At 49.3% G+C, this 23,134-nt stretch overlaps 1 protein-coding gene across 1 annotated transcript in view; it reads right to left on the bottom strand.

The window, feature by feature from the left end:
• AHCTF1 (AT-hook containing transcription factor 1) overlaps positions 1 to 23,134 on the bottom strand; it is a 1,022,752-nt gene that overhangs the window by 397,943 nt on the left and 601,675 nt on the right. The window contains exon 31 of the mRNA XM_085612122.1: positions 3,317 to 3,448. Coding sequence (XP_085468248.1) covers positions 3,317 to 3,448 — 132 coding nt within the window. The remainder of the gene's footprint in view (positions 1 to 3,316; positions 3,449 to 23,134) is intronic.

The raw sequence follows: 23,134 nt of genomic DNA, 5'->3' as shown, positions 1-23,134 counted from the left end.
GTAACTCATCCGTGGGTGAGGGCTGTAAGCTGAGCCGCCCACACCAAGGGGATTGTCCGGTGAAAGGAGGAGTAGACCAATGTCCAAAGGGGGGAAACCCCATGGACGAATGAGGGACCTGAAGGGGCTTGTGAGGAGGTGGAGAATCCGCCGGAGCCACAAATTCCACAGGAGGAAGAGGCAAGGGCGGTTCTGGCATCGACGGACGTCAGGGTGACATCGAGGCTCCTCTGGAGGCCTTCGGAGAGAAGTCGATGACCCGGCGCCGAGGAGGCGTCAGGGCGTCCTCGGTCGGCGCAGACTCGGTCTCGTCCGGCGCTGACTCAGCGTCGTGCGGCGCCGAATCGGCCTCAACCACAACAGGCTCCTAAGTAAGGCTTGGAGCCGGAGAGGCACGTCTACGGCACCGGAATGGCGCCGACTCAGCTTCAACCACAACAGGCTCCGACTGTGAAGTAGGGAATGGAGCCGGAGCCGGGGAAGCAAGTCTACGGCGCCGGCTCGGCCCCCGAAGAGACAGCCGCCTGTCCGGAGGGCCGAGGGGGACTCGGAGACAAGCTGCGAGTACCAGCAACCACCTGCGACACCACAGGGAGCCCCATGGGACTATGCGGCGCGGTAGGGGTGTTACGGACCCAGCCGGGCAGCACCCCGACGACGCCATACCCCCATCATCCCTAGAGGCAAGGGGCCCAGTCGGTGCCGGGGGCGAATCAGCTGGAGAGCCCACCGGAGACCAAGCACGCAGCGGAGGGTCCGAGGCCGCCCCAGGGAGAGGAGGGGAACCAAGAGAGGCCTGCAGGGCTGCAGCATAAGCCACCATTTGGGTAAGAGTCGCCCCCGTGCCAGGAAATGGCAGATAGTGGAGGGCCGACTCTCAGGTGCGCACATCCAGAGAAGTCCGGGAAGTAGCGCCCCTTTCAACAGGAGGAAGGGAGGTCGAGGACCTCGGCGACAGGACTTACCAGGAATGGGCGAGCGACGCTACAAACAGAACCCTCCGCCACTGGCACCTGCCGCCAAAGAGGAGGCCGGAGGCCGTGACGACTCCGACCGGGACAGGCGAACCGAAAGTAGTTTCATCCGGCGCTCTCGCCGGGACTTCGGCTTGAGTTGTTGGCAGGCATCGCAATCCGTCGAGTTGTGGTGTTCGCCCAGACACCACATGCGGATAAGATGTGGGTCCGTCGCGAAGATTTGCCGCGAACAGGAGGCACACGTTTTAAAGCCCGAAGGCATCGCACACTGTTCCAGACGCAAAGCGTCAAAGGGGACCTGAAAACAGGCCAGAGGAACCGCTTACTCCGGATCCACGTTGCACGCAGAAAAGAAGGAAACGGACGTCAGCCAGCTGGGAGGGACTTGTAAGACCTCGCTGACGTCACGTCCGTGGACGACGTCAGGGCGGGGTCATGTGGCGCCGTCCCCCGGCATGCAGCGGTGCTGCTGCAAACATTTTTCCGGATCCAGTCTGACGCCTGGGGATAATTCTAAGTTAAGGAATCTGCGGCTAGATGTCTATCAGATGACATTGTCAATCCTTCACCAAGCCCAAGTCTAGCTAGGAGATAATCAATGTGCAGTCCCAAGATTTGTATGATACTTCGACTTCTTCCTCAATGCCTCTGTTATTGTAGGCTAGAAGACTCATTGGGATTGAATTCTCTGCACTTTGCTTCTGAAACCAAACATTTCGGAACGGTCAAGCTATTATGCCTAATGGCATGCATGTGCTGCCATAGCCTTTGGAAATAGCAGTAACACAGCTTAGTTTTGCCTGGGCAGGGGAAAACTTGTATTAAGTTAAAGGGCATGGAGAGGAAAATGCCATTCACCAGGTAATCAAACTTCGTGGAGGATACAGGAGTAGTTCTATGTTCAGGATGAGTTATCAGAGATTGACATCACCAGCTTGACACAAAAGGAAGCACCTCTCCCTGCAGCACGCACTAAAGAAAAGGGTCCAAATCCACTCCACCATTCAGCAGCACTCTTGAGAACCAATCACATCTATACAAACACAAACTCAACACCAGTTATGGGCATGAGACAGACCTGGGGGGATATGGGAGTTTGTCTATTCACTATGGTAGAGACAGAGACTTACACCACTGAAATTGAATCTCTCTGCTTTTGTAGTCACTCACCACATAACTTATCTTGAGATGACGGATGGCACTCAGAGTGGTTGTCAAGCATATTGAAGGGGAAACACAGGACTGCTTAGAAAAGCATACGGAGCAAGGGGGGACAGCTTTCCAAAGCCATTCAGAGGAATTCTTCAATACCAACAAACATGTTTCCCATATTTGATAGCTTCTGCAGTTCCAAATCCTAGGTTAGCCTGCAGGAAGGTCCTCTATGTTACTACACGCCCTAGGTGTCTAAATCATAGCAGACAAGAATTCAGTAAGGGTTATCTTGCTAAAGCTGGGAACTCCTTCAAGGTTTCTGCTGAGGCAAGTGGTGCTGCAAATGCAGATCCTCCATATAATCTGGTGGGCACTGGGGCGCAGAGTTCAGACATTCTACTCAGCCACGTCAAAAGGAAACGTTCCTTAATTGTGTAATCATAGTTCTGTATTCTACGTATCATCACTGGAGTCAAACACTAGAAAAGTCACGTCACTATTCAGTTTCCCAAACATTTTTATAATATGTAAACCCTATATTTAAATTGTAACAAAATGATCATTTTTAAATGCAGAAAATTACTGCATCATAATTTAAAGGCCAATTTTCCCCAAAAGAATTCCCCACAAAATATGCCCAATTACAAATAAAATTAAACTCTAACTTTCTGCCTATAAGAAAGGGAAAGACGTATCAAATCAACTGAGTGGTCAGATAGGCAGCAACTTCTTAAATTTAAAAAAGAACACTGCTCCTTTGCGGAACCAGAAGCTTTCATATACCAATATACTGGGACTTGTTTCTAGCTCGTCACAAACATCCCACAATAAGCTTGGGTTTATTTTTCATTTTTCAAAATCTTTCTGCCTGTTAGAGATTGCCTTCACATGTGCTTGCTTTCACTCAACCATCGAAGACATGTAACTCTTCCCTTATACAGGTCTCCAGTTTTAACAGACTGAAAGGTGAAAATGTCACTTCTGATTGACAGAGCAACTGATACATTTTCCAAACGACTGATGCATTGCTAGCTATTTGCAGCACCACATAACACTTTGCAGGCTAGTTAGGTGAGCCATGAACACTATTAGGAATATGTGAGACTTCTGTTTGGTAGGACTACCTTACAAAAACAGAACCTTCCAACAGGGTATAGTGAACATTTCAACATTACAGGGCTGACCTTTTTGATTCTCAGCTGAAAAGGATCTTTGTTGTTGGAGAACCTGCAGCTCATGTACAGTTAGCACCTCATTTTCATGCTGCATGTTTAATCCGGAAGGTTCTTCAGTAGCTTTCTCAACCATTTGGGAAACTGTACAAAAAAATGAATTGTTGGGAAAGTTGCATTTCAAACTCACAAAATGATAGACTAGCATACTAAACCTTGTAGAAAAAAATTACTTGCTACAGACTAGTTCCTAAATGATTTAACTAAGCGTATAGCAATACTGAGACAGCAACACGAGCAGTTTAATGAACACAACTACATATATGCTATAAAGCATCAACAAAAAATCTACACAAGTGAAACAGCTGATACAACACACATTTTCGAAACCTGCATAAACACACAAGCATCAAGGAGGCACAAAAAAAATCAATACTTGATTCTGCATTCAGTCCCGACTTCATATATCAGTGAGAGCTCCTAATCGGCACACACGCGTCCAAAAACACAGTTTGGCCCAAGGATAATGTCAATGCTGAGTTTTTGGCAAAATAGCAAAAGATTTATTTATTGTAACAGGATTTGTCAAACTCATAACGTAATCACGAATCCTGAGGTCCAGGTGGGTCGAGAGGACAAAGGAAAGGAGTGGGATTCGCAAATCTGATACTGGAATCATGGATCCTCAGATAAAAAAAATATATTTTTATTTTAAAACCAGTTCCCCTTATGCTCCTCCCCCACATGGGCCAAGGAATGAGGGTACTTCAGGTTAGATTCACCCTGCCCTCTTAAGCCTTTTTTCTTCTTAATTTTGATTTTCCGACACAGTGCTCAGCTCATTAAGTTGAGTGTTGGCAGTCGCAACATAATTAGTTTTGTAACAGCCAGCGAGTCCGAAAGCAGCAGATTTGCAAATCTGGAGATGGATTTGTGAATCCACAATGCACCAAGGGAGAAAAACCTTCCTAGCCCAACAGGGTGGCTTTATTTATTTTTTCTGAATGGAGTGGCAAATCCTCTAAGGTCCAGATATCTCTAAAGTTTAACATCTTCAGCTCAAGCTAGGGCTGGGCGTAGTTCGCGAAGTAGCACTTCGCGAAGCTGCGCAAAGTGAAGTTCGCACTATGCGAGCTACGCGTAGCACTTCGCGAACTGCGTTGTACCTTGTTCGAACTGTGCCAGATGTCGTTTTCAATGATTGCACAGTGCGGACAAGCAACCGGCACTGTGCAATCATTGAAAATGGCATCTTGCACAGTGCGAGCTGTAGTTTTCTGCTGCTAGAGTAGATTTTTACTCGAGCTTCAGCTTTCTCAACACGAACTGGTAGTTTCTCATCGCGAGCGGTCGCAAGCATACGCGACCACTCGCAATGAGAAACCTGACCTCGCGTTGGGAATCTCGCCGGGAGGTTTATTTTCCATGCTCGCGATCGCCAACTTGAAGTTGCTGATCGCGAACAAGGAAAAAGTCTCGCCGGGATGTCATTTTGCTTGCTCGCGGTCGCCAACTTGACGTTGAGGACCGCGAGCAAGCAAAAAATGACAGCAGCACTACGCAACACTACGCTACGCGTGTTCGCACTGTGCTACGTGCAGTTCGCGTAGTGCGAAGTAGCGCGAACTTCGCAAACTACGCGAGCGTAGCGTAGTGCTTTGCCCAGGCTTAGCTCAAGCATCATTTTAAACGTTTATTTCTCGAAAACCACTAAACAGATTTACATCGAACTAACAAAAGCAGAATTATTGAGTAGCGCTCTGCCTTTGTGTCAAATGTAATGTATTTGTGTTCAGGCATTGTTTCTGTATCATCGAATCCTATGGTAATTAAAATGAGAAAAGACATGTTTGAGTGTAAGCCGCTTCACAAATAGGTACAAAACTTGCCATTAAGAACCAAAAGTGGATGTAATGTGTTGGGGAAAGTTTCATGCAGCTTCAAACACTACCAAAGTTATTAGGAAAGCAAAAAATGCCTTTCCTATGGAAACTATGACCCAACCACAACTGCACTGGCATCTTCACAATAATCTGCAATTTCTCAAACTCTTTAGTGAAGTTCTGGAAATAAACATGCAGAGCATATAGAATTCTAACATGGACATGTGCCAAGATATCCACTGCCTGTTAGTGTATTGCCAACTGCAGCTTCGACCTTTCTCAGATATTTGTTTTTATAACGGGCTTTGGCTTTAAGTCAAAAACATCCAAACACACCTCTGCAAACCACATCAGGTGCTCTCAGCCTTTACCGTGATAAAATGGAAGTAATTTTTCCACCCCAAACTTTAGTGATTTGTAGTGTGCACCATATGACTTTTAAAATCCACAATTACACTTGTCTCCAGGGCGTAGCTACTTCCATGATATCGAACCACATTTGTACACTCAGTAACTCTATGCCATATATCACTATGATGCTATCACTGATGTCATTAATATGATTTATGTCAAAGGCTATATCAACAGATTTAAAACTGAATGAAAATCTAAAGTTCAAAACTTTTTAACTAAAAAAATAAAAATCACTATACTTTGCATGTAATAGTGCAGTGATTGAAGTATAACTCAAGCCAGTGCCAGGCACTGCTTATGACCTCACATGCTACGCCATCTATGACATGTTCAATGAAATCACTGACATCTCAAATGACTGACACGGTCAAAGATACTGCTCCTCAAATTATTGTATAAACTGCTAAGTCATTTTAGAAAACAAGGTATGTAGTTTACAAATTAGTAGCTGAGGCATACACAAGTGGCACACGAAGCACTAGCACTAGTTATTTATCGACATGTGTCATCAGCTATGCACGAGTTAAGCAGTCGATCTGCCACCACAATCTCCTACTTTCAAACAGCACAAGGTTACCTCACAGCTGCAAAAGTCCATTTTAACTCAGCACTCTTCTTAATCACTCCAATGTATGTGTGGCTGACTAAGGAATATACGTATAGGACACAGTTCCTTTTGACGATTGCAAAAACAAGAATGCACAATGATCCATAGTTATTTTTTAATAGTTCCTTTATTGATAATTCTCTTTAAGTAAAACTTACTTGTAGTCAACATGTTTTGTCCATTTGGAACTCTTTTAGGGTTTAAATAGCATGCAAATGTTCCCCCTTCTGTCCTTATTCAAGTGGTAGATTTGTTGTACCATGAGCAAGTGCAAAAGTGTTGTTCAAATATTTCACACCCCTTTCTGGTAAGGCAGAGATGGAGTGTAAATAGTGTGAGTTGCAGGATTATGTTACAAATAGGTTGTGGCTTAAATAAAAGTTCTATTGCCAAAGATTATCTTTAGAATACAATATTAACCTTTGGATTTCAGTGCACAAGTGTTGACATTAAAGAAATGCCATGTAGTGCTATCAACAATTGATATATAAACTGGAGTGGAGATTTCTACAGTGCAGGTATTCATTTCCAAAAGTGCAGTGGAAATTTTGAAACATTATATATTGTTGAAATGTGTTTAAAGAATGAGTGACTCACAAATGGCTCAAGTCTCAGTAGGATTGTAAGTGTTTTTCGAATAGTTTGTGCCATACTGCTCATTTCCGGAATATGTGTAATGTATTTTTAGAAACTACCAAAGGTTGAGATAGGATCTCGGTGTGCATGCTGTATCAGTGGCTACAGCATAAATGTGAAGCTGTAGACTTAAAATTCAATGTCAGATGAGGTATGTAACAGGTACAACTCATTAAGGTAAATGGTCAACCAACACTCAAATGGTTATCAAGGTTCAATAAATTACTTATAAAATTAATGTCTGCGGAGACATTTAGTTCATATGCTCCTGAATAGTAGCATAAACAAATAGCATAATCTCAACTAAATGTGGGCTCTTTCACAGGTTTGCTTTATTTCCTGCATGTCGCAATTGGGTAAGATCATTAGCACTAATGAGATGATAGCAAATTGGGTGTAGGTGTAGCTCGCTAAATACCTTCCAGTATGAAAAGCATAAAGCAAAATGTCACATTTATTGGATGATGTCATCAATAATGTAATGTGACATGTCATCAGTGATGTTATTCATTAGGCTGTTTACCAAGTTATGAGTGATGATATATGGGAGGTCATAAGCAGTGCATAGCAAGGACACAAGCTATGGTTAGGTCACTGAACTATAACTGCAAACTTAAGTGCTTTTAATGTTAGTTTGTATCTGATTTCAGCACCAAACTATTCAGCGCTTCTGTTTATCATATTCCCCTAATACCCTTACTGCACATGGCCAACCACACCAATGGGTGGCCAACCCACTGCAGCCTGCCCTCCTTGCTCAGCTTGTCATCCCTGCCCCTTCCCCTCACTCCTACCCTTTGTGCCCAGCTTCCTCTGGCTCCTTCTCACCAGCGCTTCATGGTCCGTTGTGCTGCCACTGCCCCTCCTGCCAGCTTGCTGCCTCTGACGCACAACCCGATTTTCTTCATGGGCGTGTCCATGCCCCTCCCACCTGCACTCAGTTACTGCCCCCGTCCACCTGTTCTCAGTACGTGTGCCCCAGCTGCGAACCTCCCTGGTCCGTTGTACTGTCAAACGCTTTTGAACCATTCATTCTTCCATAGCAAAACTGAATAGCGATCCTGCAAAAACTGCTGAACGGAATTACACCAAATTTAGAAAGGAGCTAGATCTTGACCCACAAAGTGTGCTTTTCGTGATTTGGAGTAAATTTGTTAAGTAGTTTTTGAGAAGATAAGGCTCTGTATATTTCATGCCGCAGAGGTTCCGGGAAGCAGACAGATCTTACGATAAGATCTGACTGAATGGCACCACATCACCAAAGATGTGGTGGCAGCCATTTTAGGACTCGAGGACTGAGTCCCCTGTCCTCTAAATACATTTTATGAAAACATATAGGAGGCAGGGTAGGGCTACCACACACTCCTGGGCCAAAAATGGTTTTGAGAGAAAAAAATTAAATTACTGCAAATTTGCAGAGGATAACTGGTAATTGCTTTTTTTTTTTTAATGTGCAGTTTGAAAGAACAGGGGACCAAAACTCCCAGGACGTTGCCCTGGGGACTCAATCTTCCAGGACACGGTCTTGTGAGAACCTCTGTGATTCCAACTAGAGGGAGCATAAAGCGGCTACAAAAGGGTGTGAGCATGCCGATGGGCAACAAAAGCTGCTTCCACCAGGTGGGAGCAATGCCGGCTCCTGCTGCACCCAAGATGTGTGCTGGCAGGGTAACCAGCGGGGCTGCAGGGTCCTTGGGGCTTCCCCCACAGGGCCAATGTCAAAATGTTGAAGGGTGCCCCTAGAAGGCCCCTCAGTGATTAAAAAAAAAACAGGTTGCTGTGCAGCTCCATAAATGGGGCCATTTGCAAGGAGCCAGAGGTCGCAGGGCTACCCCGATTTCAATTTTCTTTCTAAAATGCTGTGGCTGGCTCCAGTGCGGTCACATGGAATGGGAGCCACCGGGATTGTGGGCCTGGAGTTCCCCCACAGCTCACTACACAAATGAAAGCTGTGTGTCGTGGGTGGAAGTGGGACACCCACAATAATAAACAAAAAACAGAAATGGGAGAATAACAAGTCAGCTGCCGTTGCTCCTCATTTATTTTTCACTATTCTTGGCAAGGAGTTCCACATAATGCACTAAGGCTTCTTTTTTAATAAAACATTTTTCCTGGTTGTGGCCTTGATGCGACAACGGCATCATCAATCATTTTTGTAATGTTGGGGGCTGTAGGGAGTGCAGATAACCCAAGCGACATAAAAAGAAAACACACACACACACAGTAAGTGTCCTAGGTCATTAAATCTTAACCATATGTTTTTTTAAAGCAATCAGAGTTGGAGCTGCATGCTCTTCAGCTGGAGTGCAGGCCTCCCTTGAGGTGGTCTACGGCTGTTTGTGGCCTGAAGAAATGTTAATGAAAAGACTCAAAAACATGTTGTTTTGTTTTCTATTTTTTGAAGGCTTTATTTTTAAAATTATGACAGTCACGTATTAAACATTGAATGTGTGAATGCATTTAATTATAGGCAACTTTTCCACAAATATAATGGGTCTGCTACATATGTGTTATGCCGTCCCCTTCATATTGCCAATAGGCCCTATTTTTATATTTTTATATTTTTATGTTCTGACTCTAACAGTCAGTAGGTGTGCCTTAATTAAAATGACCCCCTTTGTATCGTAACATATCATCAGCTGTGCGCACCCAGAGGGATGGACATCTTACTTAATAAACACTGAAATTCACCTGTTATAGTTATCTTAAGTAACTATAACTTGTGCCCTAAAGTAACTTTAAATTGTCCCCTCGTCATGCAATGCTGATTACCTCATGTTACATCACTCAAGATATAGTCTATGAAATCAACGATAACATTACATCATTGATAACACTCCATGGCCGATGCGTGCATTGTAGTTACTTTAGGGCATGAATTTTAGTTAGTTGAGATAACTACAACCAGTAAAATTCCAGTGGTTTCGTTTGTTTAAAATTTAATTTTTTAACTGACATTTTCACCTACATATAACATCCCATGAACCTTTGTGTTTTTCAGTGATTATATAAGCAGTTACGCTATTGAGATGATGGGTAGGCTGAGTAAACATATGGAAATACGGAAAGGGGATGCTACACTAAGGTAGACATCTTTCACTTATTATTTGTAGCCCCTTACAAATATATTCTGCCATTAAGGACTAAAAACCTTGTCTGTCTCTTATTTTAGTCTTCAACAAAAAGTTTACTCTGATCTACCATGCTTACCTCACGGGAGCTTCCCACGTTCCCCTTGGAGTCATGTGTGTTCACCTTGCCCCCTTATACTTCTATTTTATTTCATTTTTCAGGACACCGGGACCATGGGGTCGGCAGAGCTGGTAACGTCGTCGCTGGAAACAGCTCCAGGGAAGGACGCGGTTTTGCGATCGGAGCAGTTTTGAGCCCAGCACAGGACTCAGGCACAGAGAGCGAATATCCAGTGGGGGCAAACGCAAAACGTACAGAGCCCGAAAGCGGTTCAGAGGAGTTGGATGCCCAAAAATGTAGTGCATGGCCTAATAATCCTAACAAAGTTGAGCAGGAGATTGCTCCGGGTCAGGGAAAATCAGGGATGTGTTGAGTAGACCCAGAGGCAGTCTCGATATGTTAGTAGGGCATATAGTGACTTTGCCCATGTGCCTCATATGAAGATTTGAACTGGTGCGGTTAAGTCGAAGTGCGCCTCCACTTCATTGATTTTTTTGGTGGACTTATCCAACAACTTAGAGTGTGATGGCGAGCATCTGGAATGACTCGGCAAATGGTCCACGTTTCTTCCTCTCGACTAGGAGAATCATGGAGTTGACTGGTGTCGGGCGAACAGAAGCGTGCTCAGTGCCTTGGGGATCCAGATCTGGCTCCAAGCACCAAAGGTAAACAAGATGGGGGTCTGTCACAGACACTGTGATAGGATCCACATGGTTTAAACCCCAATGGTTTTTGGAGGACGTCACTACACACTGAGAGACAGGTCTCGGAAAAAAGAATTAAAACCAAAGTAAAAAACAAAACAAAAGTCTGTAAAAAAATTACTGGGGGTAGGTCTCTCCAGGTCTGCGATTAATGGCTAGGAAAGAAAATAACTGGTGCCAGTATGGTGTATCTATAGGCACCACGCACAAAACCTCTGGTGTGGGCGATGTGAACATGAAGGATGCCACCAACTCTCACGCAGAGGCACTGTTCAAAAAGTTACCGGATCCAGTCTCAAGCCTGATGTGAGGTAATGGGGTGTATTATAAGGTGTAACTGTGTGACCTTACAGTGTAAATACACTCACCAACCCCTTAAGATCCAGTAGGCTTCATTTGATTAACCATTAGCTTAACCCATGGCAGCTGCGGCTCAGTCAGGCTTACACTAAGGACCGAAAGTAAATCACTTAAGCACCACCAAAACAATTGCAGTAGAAATGCACGAGACATTCAAGAAATCCAACACCAAATAGAAAAAAACTAAAGCAGAATTTTAAATCTTTTTGACACCAAAAATGAAAACAAATCTACTGTAGGGCTCTGCAGATAAAGAACTTACAAGGCACAGCAAATATGCACTTTTTACTTCACCGCGAACAAGCAGTGGCCAATTCGTCAAATTTGACACTTAGAAACGTTTTGAGTAAAAACTTTGCTTAGCAGTACTGCGGTCACTTAGAGGTACTGTGGGCGACCAACTTCAGCAGGGAGCCAGTCAGAAGCACCAGCAAATTCCTTAGAAACAGTTACCTCAAGAAAAAAAACAGTCTTCAGTCCAGTTCCAGCGTCAGTGGCTCCTTGCTATTGTCTCCTATGAAGTAGTCCTGATGCAAATGATACAGGATGTTGAAGATTTTTAAGATGATGTGCTTGATGTGGGAGTTCCTCACATTACTCATCGGTTGATAGGTTTGTTGAAGCGATCCTTGCCAAAAGGGTCAATGTCCCTCAAAGTCCTCAAGCTGGGCATGAGTCCAGTAGCCGCTGGGCTACCAGTCACCAGGCACAGCAGTTTCAGTGGTTTCCTTCTTTTGGAGGTAACTTGCCTTCTTAATGACCAAGCTGAACTCAGACGACTCATCTGGGTCCAGCAGACTGAGGCAACTTTTGAGCATATGGTCTTGGTCCTTGGTGCTGCATGGTGACTAGGAACTGTGATTTGGGAATCTGGGCTATCAACTCTCACCAGCAGGCTTTTTCAACTGAACAGAGAGCAGGTAAAACCTCTTCTCCTTTGCTAGCCACCAGTTTCTTCAGCTGCAGTCTATGTCAGTTCAGCCTCTTTTGACCAGGGCCTTGGTACAGCAGGGCAGTCGTACTTATGTCTTCTTCAATAGTCCAATGAGATCCGAGTTTTGAGAGCCTTTTTTACGCCCAGAAAACGCCCTCGTGATATGTAAGAAACTGGCTCGATATATACTGCACCAAAGTGAGGTAACAGTGTGTATAGAGTCCAAGGGTCTCCAGAGATTTGGCAGAGGTTAAAGTTAGATAGAACCTTACTCTCTAAAGTGGTAGCTTGGTCGAGCAGTAAGGCAGTATCAGAGGACAGTGTTAAGCATTTGATGTACACAGTCAGCAAATGAATTCACACACTCAATAACTGAACTCTAAGCCAATTGTTTGTAAGCATATAAATACTTTGCTGTAGTAAATTACTTGTATGAACACAGTTCAGAATTGCAGTATAACTTGTAATGGTTTTGGTTACAGTTTTAAATAAGCAGTTTGAAACATCTTGCAAGTATAGTACATTCAAATGAATGGGCTTTTTAAGTAAAATGCAGTTAATTACTTTTCAGATTACTTTTGCTAACAGGGTTGGATCCTAGATTCAGCCCTGGGACATTTCCTGAAAACAGGTGAGTAAATGCGTTTTAGTTAGAGGTATGATTTTTAAAAAATATTATTGCATTTCAAAAGTTGACACTTTGAAACTTTTCACATAGAATCACCAATGTTATCCTATGGGAGGAAATTCACTTAGCAGGTAAGTTATGTTAACGATGCTTTTCTTACTCAGTGCTGGATACCTAGATTCAGCACTGGGACATTTCCTGAAAACAGTTGAGAAAATGCATTTTGGTTATTCGGCTGATTTTTAAGGAATATTTGTAATTTTCAAAAGTCGTTTTTAGGAGAAAAAGTGTCAATGGTATTCTATGAGGAAAAATAAGTTATCGGTTTCCAGGTATGTAATCGGTCTTTTGAGTTAGGGTTCTGGGGTTAGACTCAGGGGTCTCCCCGGGTCAGTGATGCACTGTTGCTGCACCCCCAGTGGCACTAGGATGGCCGGGTGCAGAGTGTTGAGGCCCAATGGGACTCCGGTTGGTGGCTGATGCCAAGCAGGCCACGGGGTTGTGGGAGCAAAGCTCCTACGCTTAAGCTCAGGGCAAGTTGGGGACCAAGTTAGCACGAAAGGGGCACCCTGAGCGGCACTAGGGCGGAAGGGTGCTGTTTGGAGGTCAGGTGCCCTGTTTATTTCAATGGAGATTCTCCGGCACAAAGTAACACTGCAGGCTGGGGGACGAGGATCTTCCAAGAGTGACCACCAATTCGAGGGTAAGTTGGGATGTTGAGGGTTGGTTAGGCACTGCTGGGTTGGGTACACAAGGCTGTGGGGCGTCGGGAGCAGGGGTGCCTTGGGACGTCAGAATTTCTTACCCGCTCTGGTCGCGGGGAGGGAGGGGGGGGATTTAGGATTGAGAATGCAGGCGTCATCAGGAGGCTTGAGGCAGGTCAGGGGTCGCCGGGGGGACCTCCTTGTGATGTTTTTCCACTCAAGCTCGGGCCGGGCTCGGCGGGTGCAGAGTGGGCTGGATTCGCGGTTCCTGGCTGGCACCAGAAGAACAAGTTACTTACCTTCGGTAACGATGTATCTGTAAGAAACATTAGTTAGTTAGATTCCTCACCTTAGAATATCCCCAGGCGTCAGACTGGATCCGGAAGATTTTGTGTCAGCAATACCCCTTGCGCGTCGCTAGGCATCATCTGCGGCTCCGCGTCAGTCGTCGGCGTCGTGCGCCGGAATGACGACGGAGTACTTAGACGCCGCCCTCGCAAACTGACGTCAGTTCTTGTACATAGCCTTCCGCGCCAGGAACGCAGAGCCATGCAAGATACCGACATTGGTGCCAAAAAATTCTAGGGCCCTGAAAGGGATAGCCTTAACCCTAGATGTCAGTTCGCAGAACAAGCAGGATGGGTGGGGCGGTGAGGAATCTAACTAACTAATGTTTCTTACAGATACATCGTTACCGAAGGTAAGTAACTTGTTCATCTGAAAGAAACACGTTAGTTAGATTCCTCACCTTAGAATAGATACCCAAGCAATACCAACCCCGGTGGTGGGTCTGCGAACCAAGATCACACCAGAAAGTCCTGGAGGACAGAACGGCCAAAGAAGCCATCCCTCCGGACTTGGCTGTCCAGGCAATAATGCCTGGAAAACGTGTGCAGCGAAGCCCACGTAGCCGCCTGACAGATGTCCTGCAAAGGGACCCCCCGTCCCAAAGCAGTAGTAGCCGCTGTGGCCAGAGTAGAATGGGCGCGCAGCCCAACAGGCGGTTCCTTTTTTGCCAAGGAATAACAGATTTTTATACACAAAACGACCTACCGGGAGATGGTCCGTTTGTGTACAGCTTTTCCCCTCTTTGCACCCACGTAGCCAACGAAAAGCTGGTCGTCCATCCGGAACTGTTTAGTGCGGTCCAAATAAAAGGAGAGCGCACGTTTTGGGTCCAGCCGGTGGAGCCGCTCTTCCTCTTTGGAAGGATGCGGAGGCGGAAAGAAGGTGGGCAAGGTGACAGATTGCCCAAGATGAAAGGGGGTCACCACCTTCGGTAGAAAGGAAGGACGAGGCCGAAGGACAACCTTGTCCGGATGAACAGATAGAAAAGGAGGCTTGGACGATAGAGCCTGGAGCTCACTCACCCATCTAGCCGAGGTGATGGCTACCAGGAAAGCAGTCTTAAGAGTTAGAAGACGAAGAGGACAATTGTGAAGAGGCTCAAAGGGAGCGCACATCAGGAATGTCGAGACAAGATTCAAGTCCCACTGAGGCATTACGAAAGGGACAGGAGGGAACGTGTGAGTAATGCCTTTAAGAAAGCGTGACACTACAGGGGACCTGAAAAGAGAGGACTGATCTGGAAGCCGTAAGAAGGCAGAGAGAGCAGCAAGATAACCTTTCAAGGTGCCCAGGGCAGAGCCCTGCCGGGCCAAAGAAAGAAGAAAGAGGAGAACCTCAGAAAGAGGGGCGGAAAGGGGATCCACAGCCTTTGCTGTGCACCATGCCACAAATTTGTTCCACCGGCAGGCGTATACTGCCTTTGTGGAGGGACGCCTGGCTGCCAGAATGATATCACAGACGTCAGGAGGCAAGTCAAATGGCATCAACTGACGCCGCTCAATCTCCACGCATGGAGGTGGAGGCTGGACAGGTTCGGGTGGAGGACCGTCCCCTGCTGCTGCGACAGAAGATCCTCCCGAAGGGGCAGACGTATCGGAGGATCGGTCAACATACCGAGTAGCTCGGGATACCAGTACCTTCGTGCCCAATCCGGAGCCACCAAGATGACTTGGGCCCGGTCGCGCTTGATCTTCTTCAGCACTCTGGGCAGAAGTGGTATAGGCGGAAAGGCGTACAACAGACCGCAACTCCACTCGAGACGAAAAGCGTCGCCGAGCGAGTGCCGCCTTGGAAATTCCAACGCGCAGAACTGCTGACATTGCGCGTTCTCGCCGGTGGCGAATAGATCTAACAAAGGCTCTCCCCACTGCTGAAAGAGACCTTGCGCCACCTCGGAGTTCAGACGCCATTCGTGATCCATCATGCACCGGCGGCTGAGTTCGTCTGCTCTGGCGTTCAGAGAACCCGCCAGATGTTGAACCACCAGGGTGATGCCCTGGTGTTCCAGCCATGTCCAGAGGCGCAGAGCCTCTTGACAAAGGGTCCACGACCCCACCCCGCCCTGTTTGTTGCAGTACCACATGGCGGTGGTGTTGTCCGTGAACACCTGCACGACACTTCCCCGGACAGAGGGAAGGAAGGCTTTCAGTGCAAGTCGGATCGCTCTCAGCTCCAACAAGTTGATGTGGAGGCGAGACTCCGCCGGAGACCAGAGGCCTCTGATCTCCGCCTCTCCCATATGGCCACCCCATCCCAGGAGGGACGCATCTGTCACTACGACATGCTTCGGTAGGGAGAGGCTCTTGCCCGTGACCCAATCGCGGTCCGTGAGCCACCACTGCAACTGCTGTGCAGTGCCCTCCGAGATCAAGACATAGTCGGACAGGTTGCCGTGATGCTGGGCCCACTGAAACTTCAGGTCCCACTGCAGAGCCCGCATGCGCCGCCTGGCGTGATGCACTAGTAGGATGCAGGAGGCCATCAGCCCCAGAAGCCGCAACACTAGCCTGACCGAAACCCAGGATAGAGGCCGAAAGATGGGAATCAGGGCCTGTATATCCCGGACCCGCTGTTCCGGTGGATGAAGCCGGAACTGCGCCGAATCGAGAACCGCTCCGATGAAAAGGAGCTTCTGAGAGGGGCCCAGGTCTGACTTCGGCACGTTGATGGAAAACCCCAGCAAATGCAGGAGAACCACCGTAGTCTGGAGGTGGGAGACGACTGTCTGGGGCGAGCCCACCTTCAACAACCAGTCGTCGAGATAGGGGAAGACTGGAACCCCTGATCTGCGCAGATGAGCTGCGACCACCGCCATCACTTTCGTGAACACCCGAGGGGCACTGATAAGGCCGAAGGGGAGCACGGTGAACTGAAAGTGCTCCTGACCCACCGTGAACCGCAGGTAACGCCGGTGGGCCGGCAGGACGGGGATGTGGAAATATGCATCCTGCAAGTCCAACGCTACCATCCAGTCTCCAGGGTCGAGGGCAGCTAGAACCTGAGCCAAAGTTAACATTTTGAACCGTTCCTTCCGGAGGAAGGCATTGACGTTCCGGAGGTCCAAGATAGGGCGTAGGCCCCCTTTGCCCTTCTTGGGAACCAGAAAGTAGTGGGAATAACAACCACGACCTACTTCTGGGCTCGGAACGCGCTAGACAACCCCCTTGGCCAAGAGGGCCGAAACTTCCTCGTAGAGAAGATTCAAATGATCCCCCGAGATACGGTGGTGCTGCGGTGGCATGGCTGGAGGGCTCGTCTCGAAGGGGAGGGAGTAGCTGTGAGAAAGTGTCTCTGTATATACTGTTACCCAATAGGTACAGGGTGTACAGAGTCCACAGTCCCCCAGAGGCTGATAGAGGTCAAAGTTAGGTATGACCTTACTCTCAAAAGTGGTAGCTTGGTCGAGCAGTAAGGCAGTACCAGAGGACAGTGTAAAGCATTTATTGTACACACTCAGTCAGCAAATGGTTTCACACACTCAATAACTGAACTCTAGGCCAATGGTTTATATATATAAAATATATGCTTGTTTTATTTTTGGAACCACAAAGGGGGTAAAAATATACTTTCTCAGAATGAGAGGTTGAATATAAATACTTTTGTCTTAAGCAATAAATTTGTGTAAACAGTCACAGTTGGTTGCAATAAACAATCCTATTTCCTAAACATAACAATGCATTGAGCTCAATGGTAAATTCAGGGTATTTGTAATAAATTACTTTTCAGATTACTTTTGGAATTCCAGGTCTGGCTCCTAGAACCAGCCTTGGGTCAGTATTCAGAATCAAGTGATGAAAGTCGACTTAATAACTGTAATGATTTTTAAATAATAGTTAGCTATATCAAAAGTTAGCACTTAGAAAATATTTCAAAGAAAACATTCAATGGATCTCTATGGCAAGAAATTCAAATTGCAGGTAGAGTACTTTATCGTTACTTTAGTAATCCAGGACTGGGTACCTAGACCCAGGACTGGGGTCCTTATCAAAAGCAGGTAAGTAATTTCGGTTGCAGAAATGGTACGATTTTAAAAGAATATTTCAAATTTGCAAAAATAGACACTTAGAAGAAATTTCACAGAAAAGCAGACAATGGTTTCCTATGGGAGAAAAATGAGTTAGAGGTAAGTATAGTTGTGAACACTTTTCAGGGTCAGGGCTGGGCACCAAGATCCAGCACTGGGAGCTCACCTAGGAGCAGGTGAGTAAATTCGTTTTTGTCACTTGGCTGATTTTTGGTGAATTTTTGCAGTTTTGAAAAGTTCACACTTAGAAGATTTTTGAAGAAAAAGCCAGTCAATGTTACCCTATGAGGAAAATGAAGTTAGCGGTTTAAGGGTAAGTACCCGACTGGCAGAGTTGAAATTCCGGGCATGGACTCAGGGGTCCCCCAGTGTTAGATAGGTACAGTTGGTTCACCCTCAGCGGTTTCAGGACGGCCGGGTGCAGAGAGTTAGGCCCAATGTTATCCTATGAGGGATAGGGGGGCCTTGGTTGGTGGCTGCTGTCTGGCAAGCCACGCGGCTGTGGGAGCTGGGCTCCTGGTCACTTACTCAGGGCAAGTGGGGAAGTAGGTTAGTTTAGAGAGGGCACTGCCAGGGCCACTCGGGCGGCTGGGTGCAGGGTGCTTTTGAGCCTTCGGGCGCTCAATGGAAATCAATGGGAATGTTCCGGTTTGGAAAAAGGCTGCAGGCTCGGGGACGAGGATGTTTCAGGTGCCACCACCACTTCGAGAGGTAAATTGGGTAGTTGTAGGTTAGGTGGGTACCCCGGGATTGGGCACAGGGGGCCGCAGGGCGCCGGGGTGCCTTTTGACGTCGGGAATCTTACCCTCTGGTTGATCGCAGTTGGGGTGGCACTTGGTTCTGAGGCTGCAGGCTTCCTCCGGGATGTCGAGGGGGGTCCTTGGGTGCCGGACTCGGGGTCACAGTCGCCGTGGGGTCGTCCTCAGGGTCTTTGTCCACTCCGGCACTGGCCAGGCTTGGCTGGTGCAGAGGGTGTTGGGTCCGCGGTTCCGGGCTGCTGCCAGGGGTTAAAAATAGGTTTCTTGAGTAGAGCCTCTACTCATGGGAGTCCCAGGGGCTTAGAGCCAAAAGGTAGCCAGGTCCTCCGGGGTTGGTGAGGTTGCTGGCCACGAGAGATGCCGCGCTGGTGCAGGTTCGAGAGTCGACAGGCCGGTAGGGCTGGGGCCTAAGCAGTTGGTGTCTTCTTCTCTTTTTAGCAGCTGCAGGGCAGGTCTTTGTTCTTCTTGCTCTTCTTGTAATTTTCTATCTGGAATCTAAGGAAGGAAGGTTCAGGGGGCCCCTAAATACTAGATTTAGGGTCGTTACAGGTGGGTGAAGGCCAGGGACCAATGGGTCCTTGTCCTGGGGTGGGTACACCCCCTATCCTGCCTCTCTCCTGTGGGAGGGGGGCAGTAGCCTAATCCTGATAGGGTAGGGCCTCCCATCTTCAAGATGGCGAGAGCCCGGAGATGTGCTTCACCTCGCCTCCCCCACCTGAGGGGTGGGGTGGGCAGGCTGGCACATCCCCTGTCCTTGTATGGGGTTTCCGGCCAAGCTTCCCGCCAGAGTGGGGGGTTGCAGTGGCCTGGGGAAACTCCAAATGGCGGCCTGCCTTTGAAGCTTCCCTTTGCTCATCCTGGGGGAGGAGATTTCTCACCTCACCCAGGATGTGCATTGTTGCAGGCCCGGGAGAGCAGGGGCTCTCCCACCCAGGGGTCCAGCAACGTGTCTGCTGTGTGGCAGCCTGGGCAGCCTCAGAGCAGACGTGGATTGTAAGTTAGCTGTAAGGGGGCATCTCTAAGATGCCCTCTGGGGTGCTTAGTACATTAAATCCTACACTGGCATCAGTGTGGGTTCAATGTGCTGAGAAGTTTGATACCAAACTTCCCAGGCTTCAGTGTTGCCAATATGTTGCTGTGGAGCTCGTGTTTGACAAGCTCTCAGCACCATGTACTCTTAAATGACAGCACTGCACTTACAGTGCCCAGGAATGGACCCGGGTACTGTAGGGCACAGGGCTCCTGCTCCTGTGCCCACACCATAGGCGTAATGCACCCAGCTAGAGGGGTGGCTGACATATGCCTTGGCAGTGTAGGTGATGGGCATGGTACACAGTGATGTGTGCCATGTCGACTCTTTGTTTTGTCCTGCACCCAGACACTCAGCCTGCAAGGGCAGTGTGTGTGTGTAAGGGTACAGGGCCTCTGAGGGTGGCACAATGAGTGCTGCAGCCCTTAGAGGCCTTCCCTGGCAACAAGGCCCTGGGTACCTAGGGTACCATTTACTAGGGGCTGACATGTGGCTAGGGTTTGCCAATTTGGAGTTTGTGTGGTTTAAGGAAGGAACATAGGCCCTGGGCACCTGATTGGCAGGAACCCAGGGTACACTCAATCGAAGTACATTCAGCAATTTAGCAAAAAGTAGGGGCATACCATGCAAGAAAGATGGCACTTTCTCACAGTAGCCCCTTCGGACGATTTGCAGCACCCACCTGTCCGATGTGATGGACCGCCAGTGGAGCAGCTGATGGCGAACTCTGCCGCCCACTGGCGTGGAATGGGCCTGAAAGCTCGGACTAGGAAGGCTTTGAGGCGGATGCTGCCGGGGTGGATGTGGACTGACCGCGACGTCCTTCAGTACCGCCTCGGCGGAAACCACGTCCGCGTGCAGGTTGGTTCTGCGGCCGGTGGCTAGGCGGACGTGAGGAGGTGCCCCTTCCTTGGCTACGAAAGGAGCGAAAAGCGGAAGTTTGTGGCTGCGGGGCCGAGAGGCCCAAGGACGTGGCCGTAGCCCTGGAGTCCTTGAAGCGAGCCAGCGCACTGTCCGCTTTCTCACCAAAAAGGCGAGCGCCATCAAAAGGCATGTCCATGAGGGTGCTCTGGACATCCCCTGAAAAGGACGTGGACCGCAGCCAGGCGTGACGTCAAAGCGCCACCGTGGTAGAAATCGCCCTACACAGCGAGTCCGTAGTGTCAAGCCCACATCGGATTGCATGGCGCGCTGCATCTCTCCCATCGGCCAGGGCCGAGGAAAGCCGCGCCCGGGCCTCCTCCGGGCACAGTGGCAGCACGTCCTCCACCGCATCCCACAGAGAGTGGGAATAACGGTCCAAGAGACAGGCGGTGTTCAAAGACCACAGGCCCAAACTGAGCGAAGAGAACAGCTTCTTACCAAACTGTTCCAGTCTCTTGGAATCCCGGTCCGGAGGAGCGGACGGGAAGGAGGATTGGGAGGTAGAGGCCTGGATAACCAGACTCTCGGGGGTGGGGTGTTGGGACAGAAAACTGGAGTCGCCCGGAGCAGGGCGGTGGCGCCTGGCAACTTTCCTATCCACAGGAGGGACTGTGGAGGGCTTGGACCAGGTGCCCTGCAGAACGTCAGTGAGGGCCTCATTGAATGGCAGCAGAGGCTCAGTGGAGCATGCGGCAGACTGAAGCACCTCAGTGAGGATGTTAGTCCTCACAGCCACGGCAGGCAGCTCGAGCCCAAGGGCTTCGGCCGCCTTGCGCAGCACCACAGAAAAGGCTGCACCCTCCTCCGAAGCCAAAGTCGGAGGAGAAATGAATCCAGTGTCTGGTGAGGTATCCAACCCACTGGCCTCCCCCAGTTCATCTGCCCAGTCCTGTGCAAGTTGGCTCTGAAGGGCCATAGGGTCATCAGACCCCTCCCAGTCGCCCCCGTCATCCGATTCCTGGTAAACAGGAGGAATGATCGGAGCCGGTCGATAGACAATATGCGTCTCTAGCGGCGTCAGATGCGGCGTCGGGCGGCGCCGCATCGGCGTCGGGACCGGACAGGGGCTGAACCGGGGATCGACGTCGACCGGAGCCGGCGTCGGGGGTGGTATCGGTGTCAGCGCAGGAGGCGGAACGAGGTCGACCGGCGTCGACGGGGGCCCAGGCTCAGGCCCCTCGGGGACCTGCGGCGTCGGGGCCGGAGCCTCCAACGGCGACGGGGCCGGAGCCGCCAGCATGCAAGGTCGCCCAGTCGAGTCCGCGGGGCCCAAAGGCGCGCCAGCGGGCGTCGACGGCGAGGCCAGGTTCCTCATGGCCGAGAGGAAGGCACTGACCTCCGCCGGCGTCGCGTCAGTCCCAGGGACCGTCGGGTATGGGGACTTGCGCGGCGCCTGAGGCTCCTGTGGAGCCGCGGGGGTGGAACCACCCGGACCCTCGGCCGAGTCGCGCGACCAGCGAGGGGAGTCCGAAGAGCGGTGTCGCTTCTTGGACTTCTTGGAGTGCCTCGACTTACCCGAAGACTTCGAGCCAGACGATCGATGATGACATCGGCTGCGGCTCCGCGACCGATCCTTGGACCTCCTCCTGGACCGGGATCGAGAGGGGCGCGGAGCCGAGTGGCGAAGCTCGAGAAGCTTGCGGGACCGCTCCCGCCTAGCTTTCGAGGTCAGGGCCATACAGTCGGAGCACGACGCCGCGTCGTGGTCGAGGCCCAAGCAGTACAGGCACCGGCGGTGATGATCGGTCACCGACATTAGTCGGTGACAGTCATCGCAGGCCTTGAAACCAGGCATCCTACCGGCACCAGAGTCGAGAATGGACCAAAAAGAGTCAAAAAAGTTAGTCAAAAAAGGGGTAGCTCTCCCGGATCTGCGCTTACTGGCGCGGAAAAAAGAAGAACTGACTTCAGCGCGCGAGGGCGGCGTCTAAGTACTCCGACGACGTCATTCCGGCGCACGACCCCGACGACGGACGCGGAGCCGCAGACGACGCCTAGCGACGCGCAAGGGGTATTGCTGACGAAAAATCTTCGGGATCCAGTCTGACGCCTGGGGATATTCTAAGGTGAGGAATCTAACTAACGTGTTTCTTTCAGATGCTGCAGTTCAAACACGTCCGGTGTTCACAGGTGAAGCAGCTTGGAAAGTAAATGCAGACAGGTCCTCCGCGTTTGAGGTTGCTGGCCGCTGGACACGGTGGGATTTTTACAGGAGAAGGTTCGAGGGGAGACATGCCTGGAGGGCTGGGGCCAAGTCAGTGGGCGTCGTCCTTTTGTTAGCTCTGCACAGCTTTTCGTCCTCCTTTTCTTGTGGTTGCTGGATCTGAGGAAGGAAGGTTCAGGGTGCCCCTAAATACTAAATTTAGAGGCGTTACAGGTAGGTAAAGGGCAGGGACCAATGGGTCCCTTCCCTTGGGTGGGTACACCCCCTATTCTGCCACTCACCTCGCCTCCCCTACCTTAGGGGTGCAGTTGGCAGAGGTGGGCACACCTCTCTTCCTCACTTGTTTTTCCCACCGGTTCTCCCGTCACAAGTTGGGGGTAGAACCAGTGGGGACCAGTTGCTGAAAGCAGCAAATGGTCTGGAGAGGCTCAGAAAGGTGGCATGCCTTTGAAGCTTCTCCTTCGTGAACCCTGCCCTTCCTGGGGGAGGAGGCTTGGCACCTCGTCCCAGGATGTGCATT

The sequence above is a fragment of the Triturus cristatus genome, chromosome 6 (assembly GCF_964204655.1).
Source record: "Triturus cristatus chromosome 6, aTriCri1.1, whole genome shotgun sequence".
In the NCBI taxonomy this organism is placed as follows: Eukaryota; Metazoa; Chordata; class Amphibia; order Caudata; family Salamandridae; genus Triturus; species Triturus cristatus.
The sequence above is the reverse complement of the archived record's forward strand: the minus strand, read 5'-3'. Positions and strand labels throughout refer to the sequence as shown.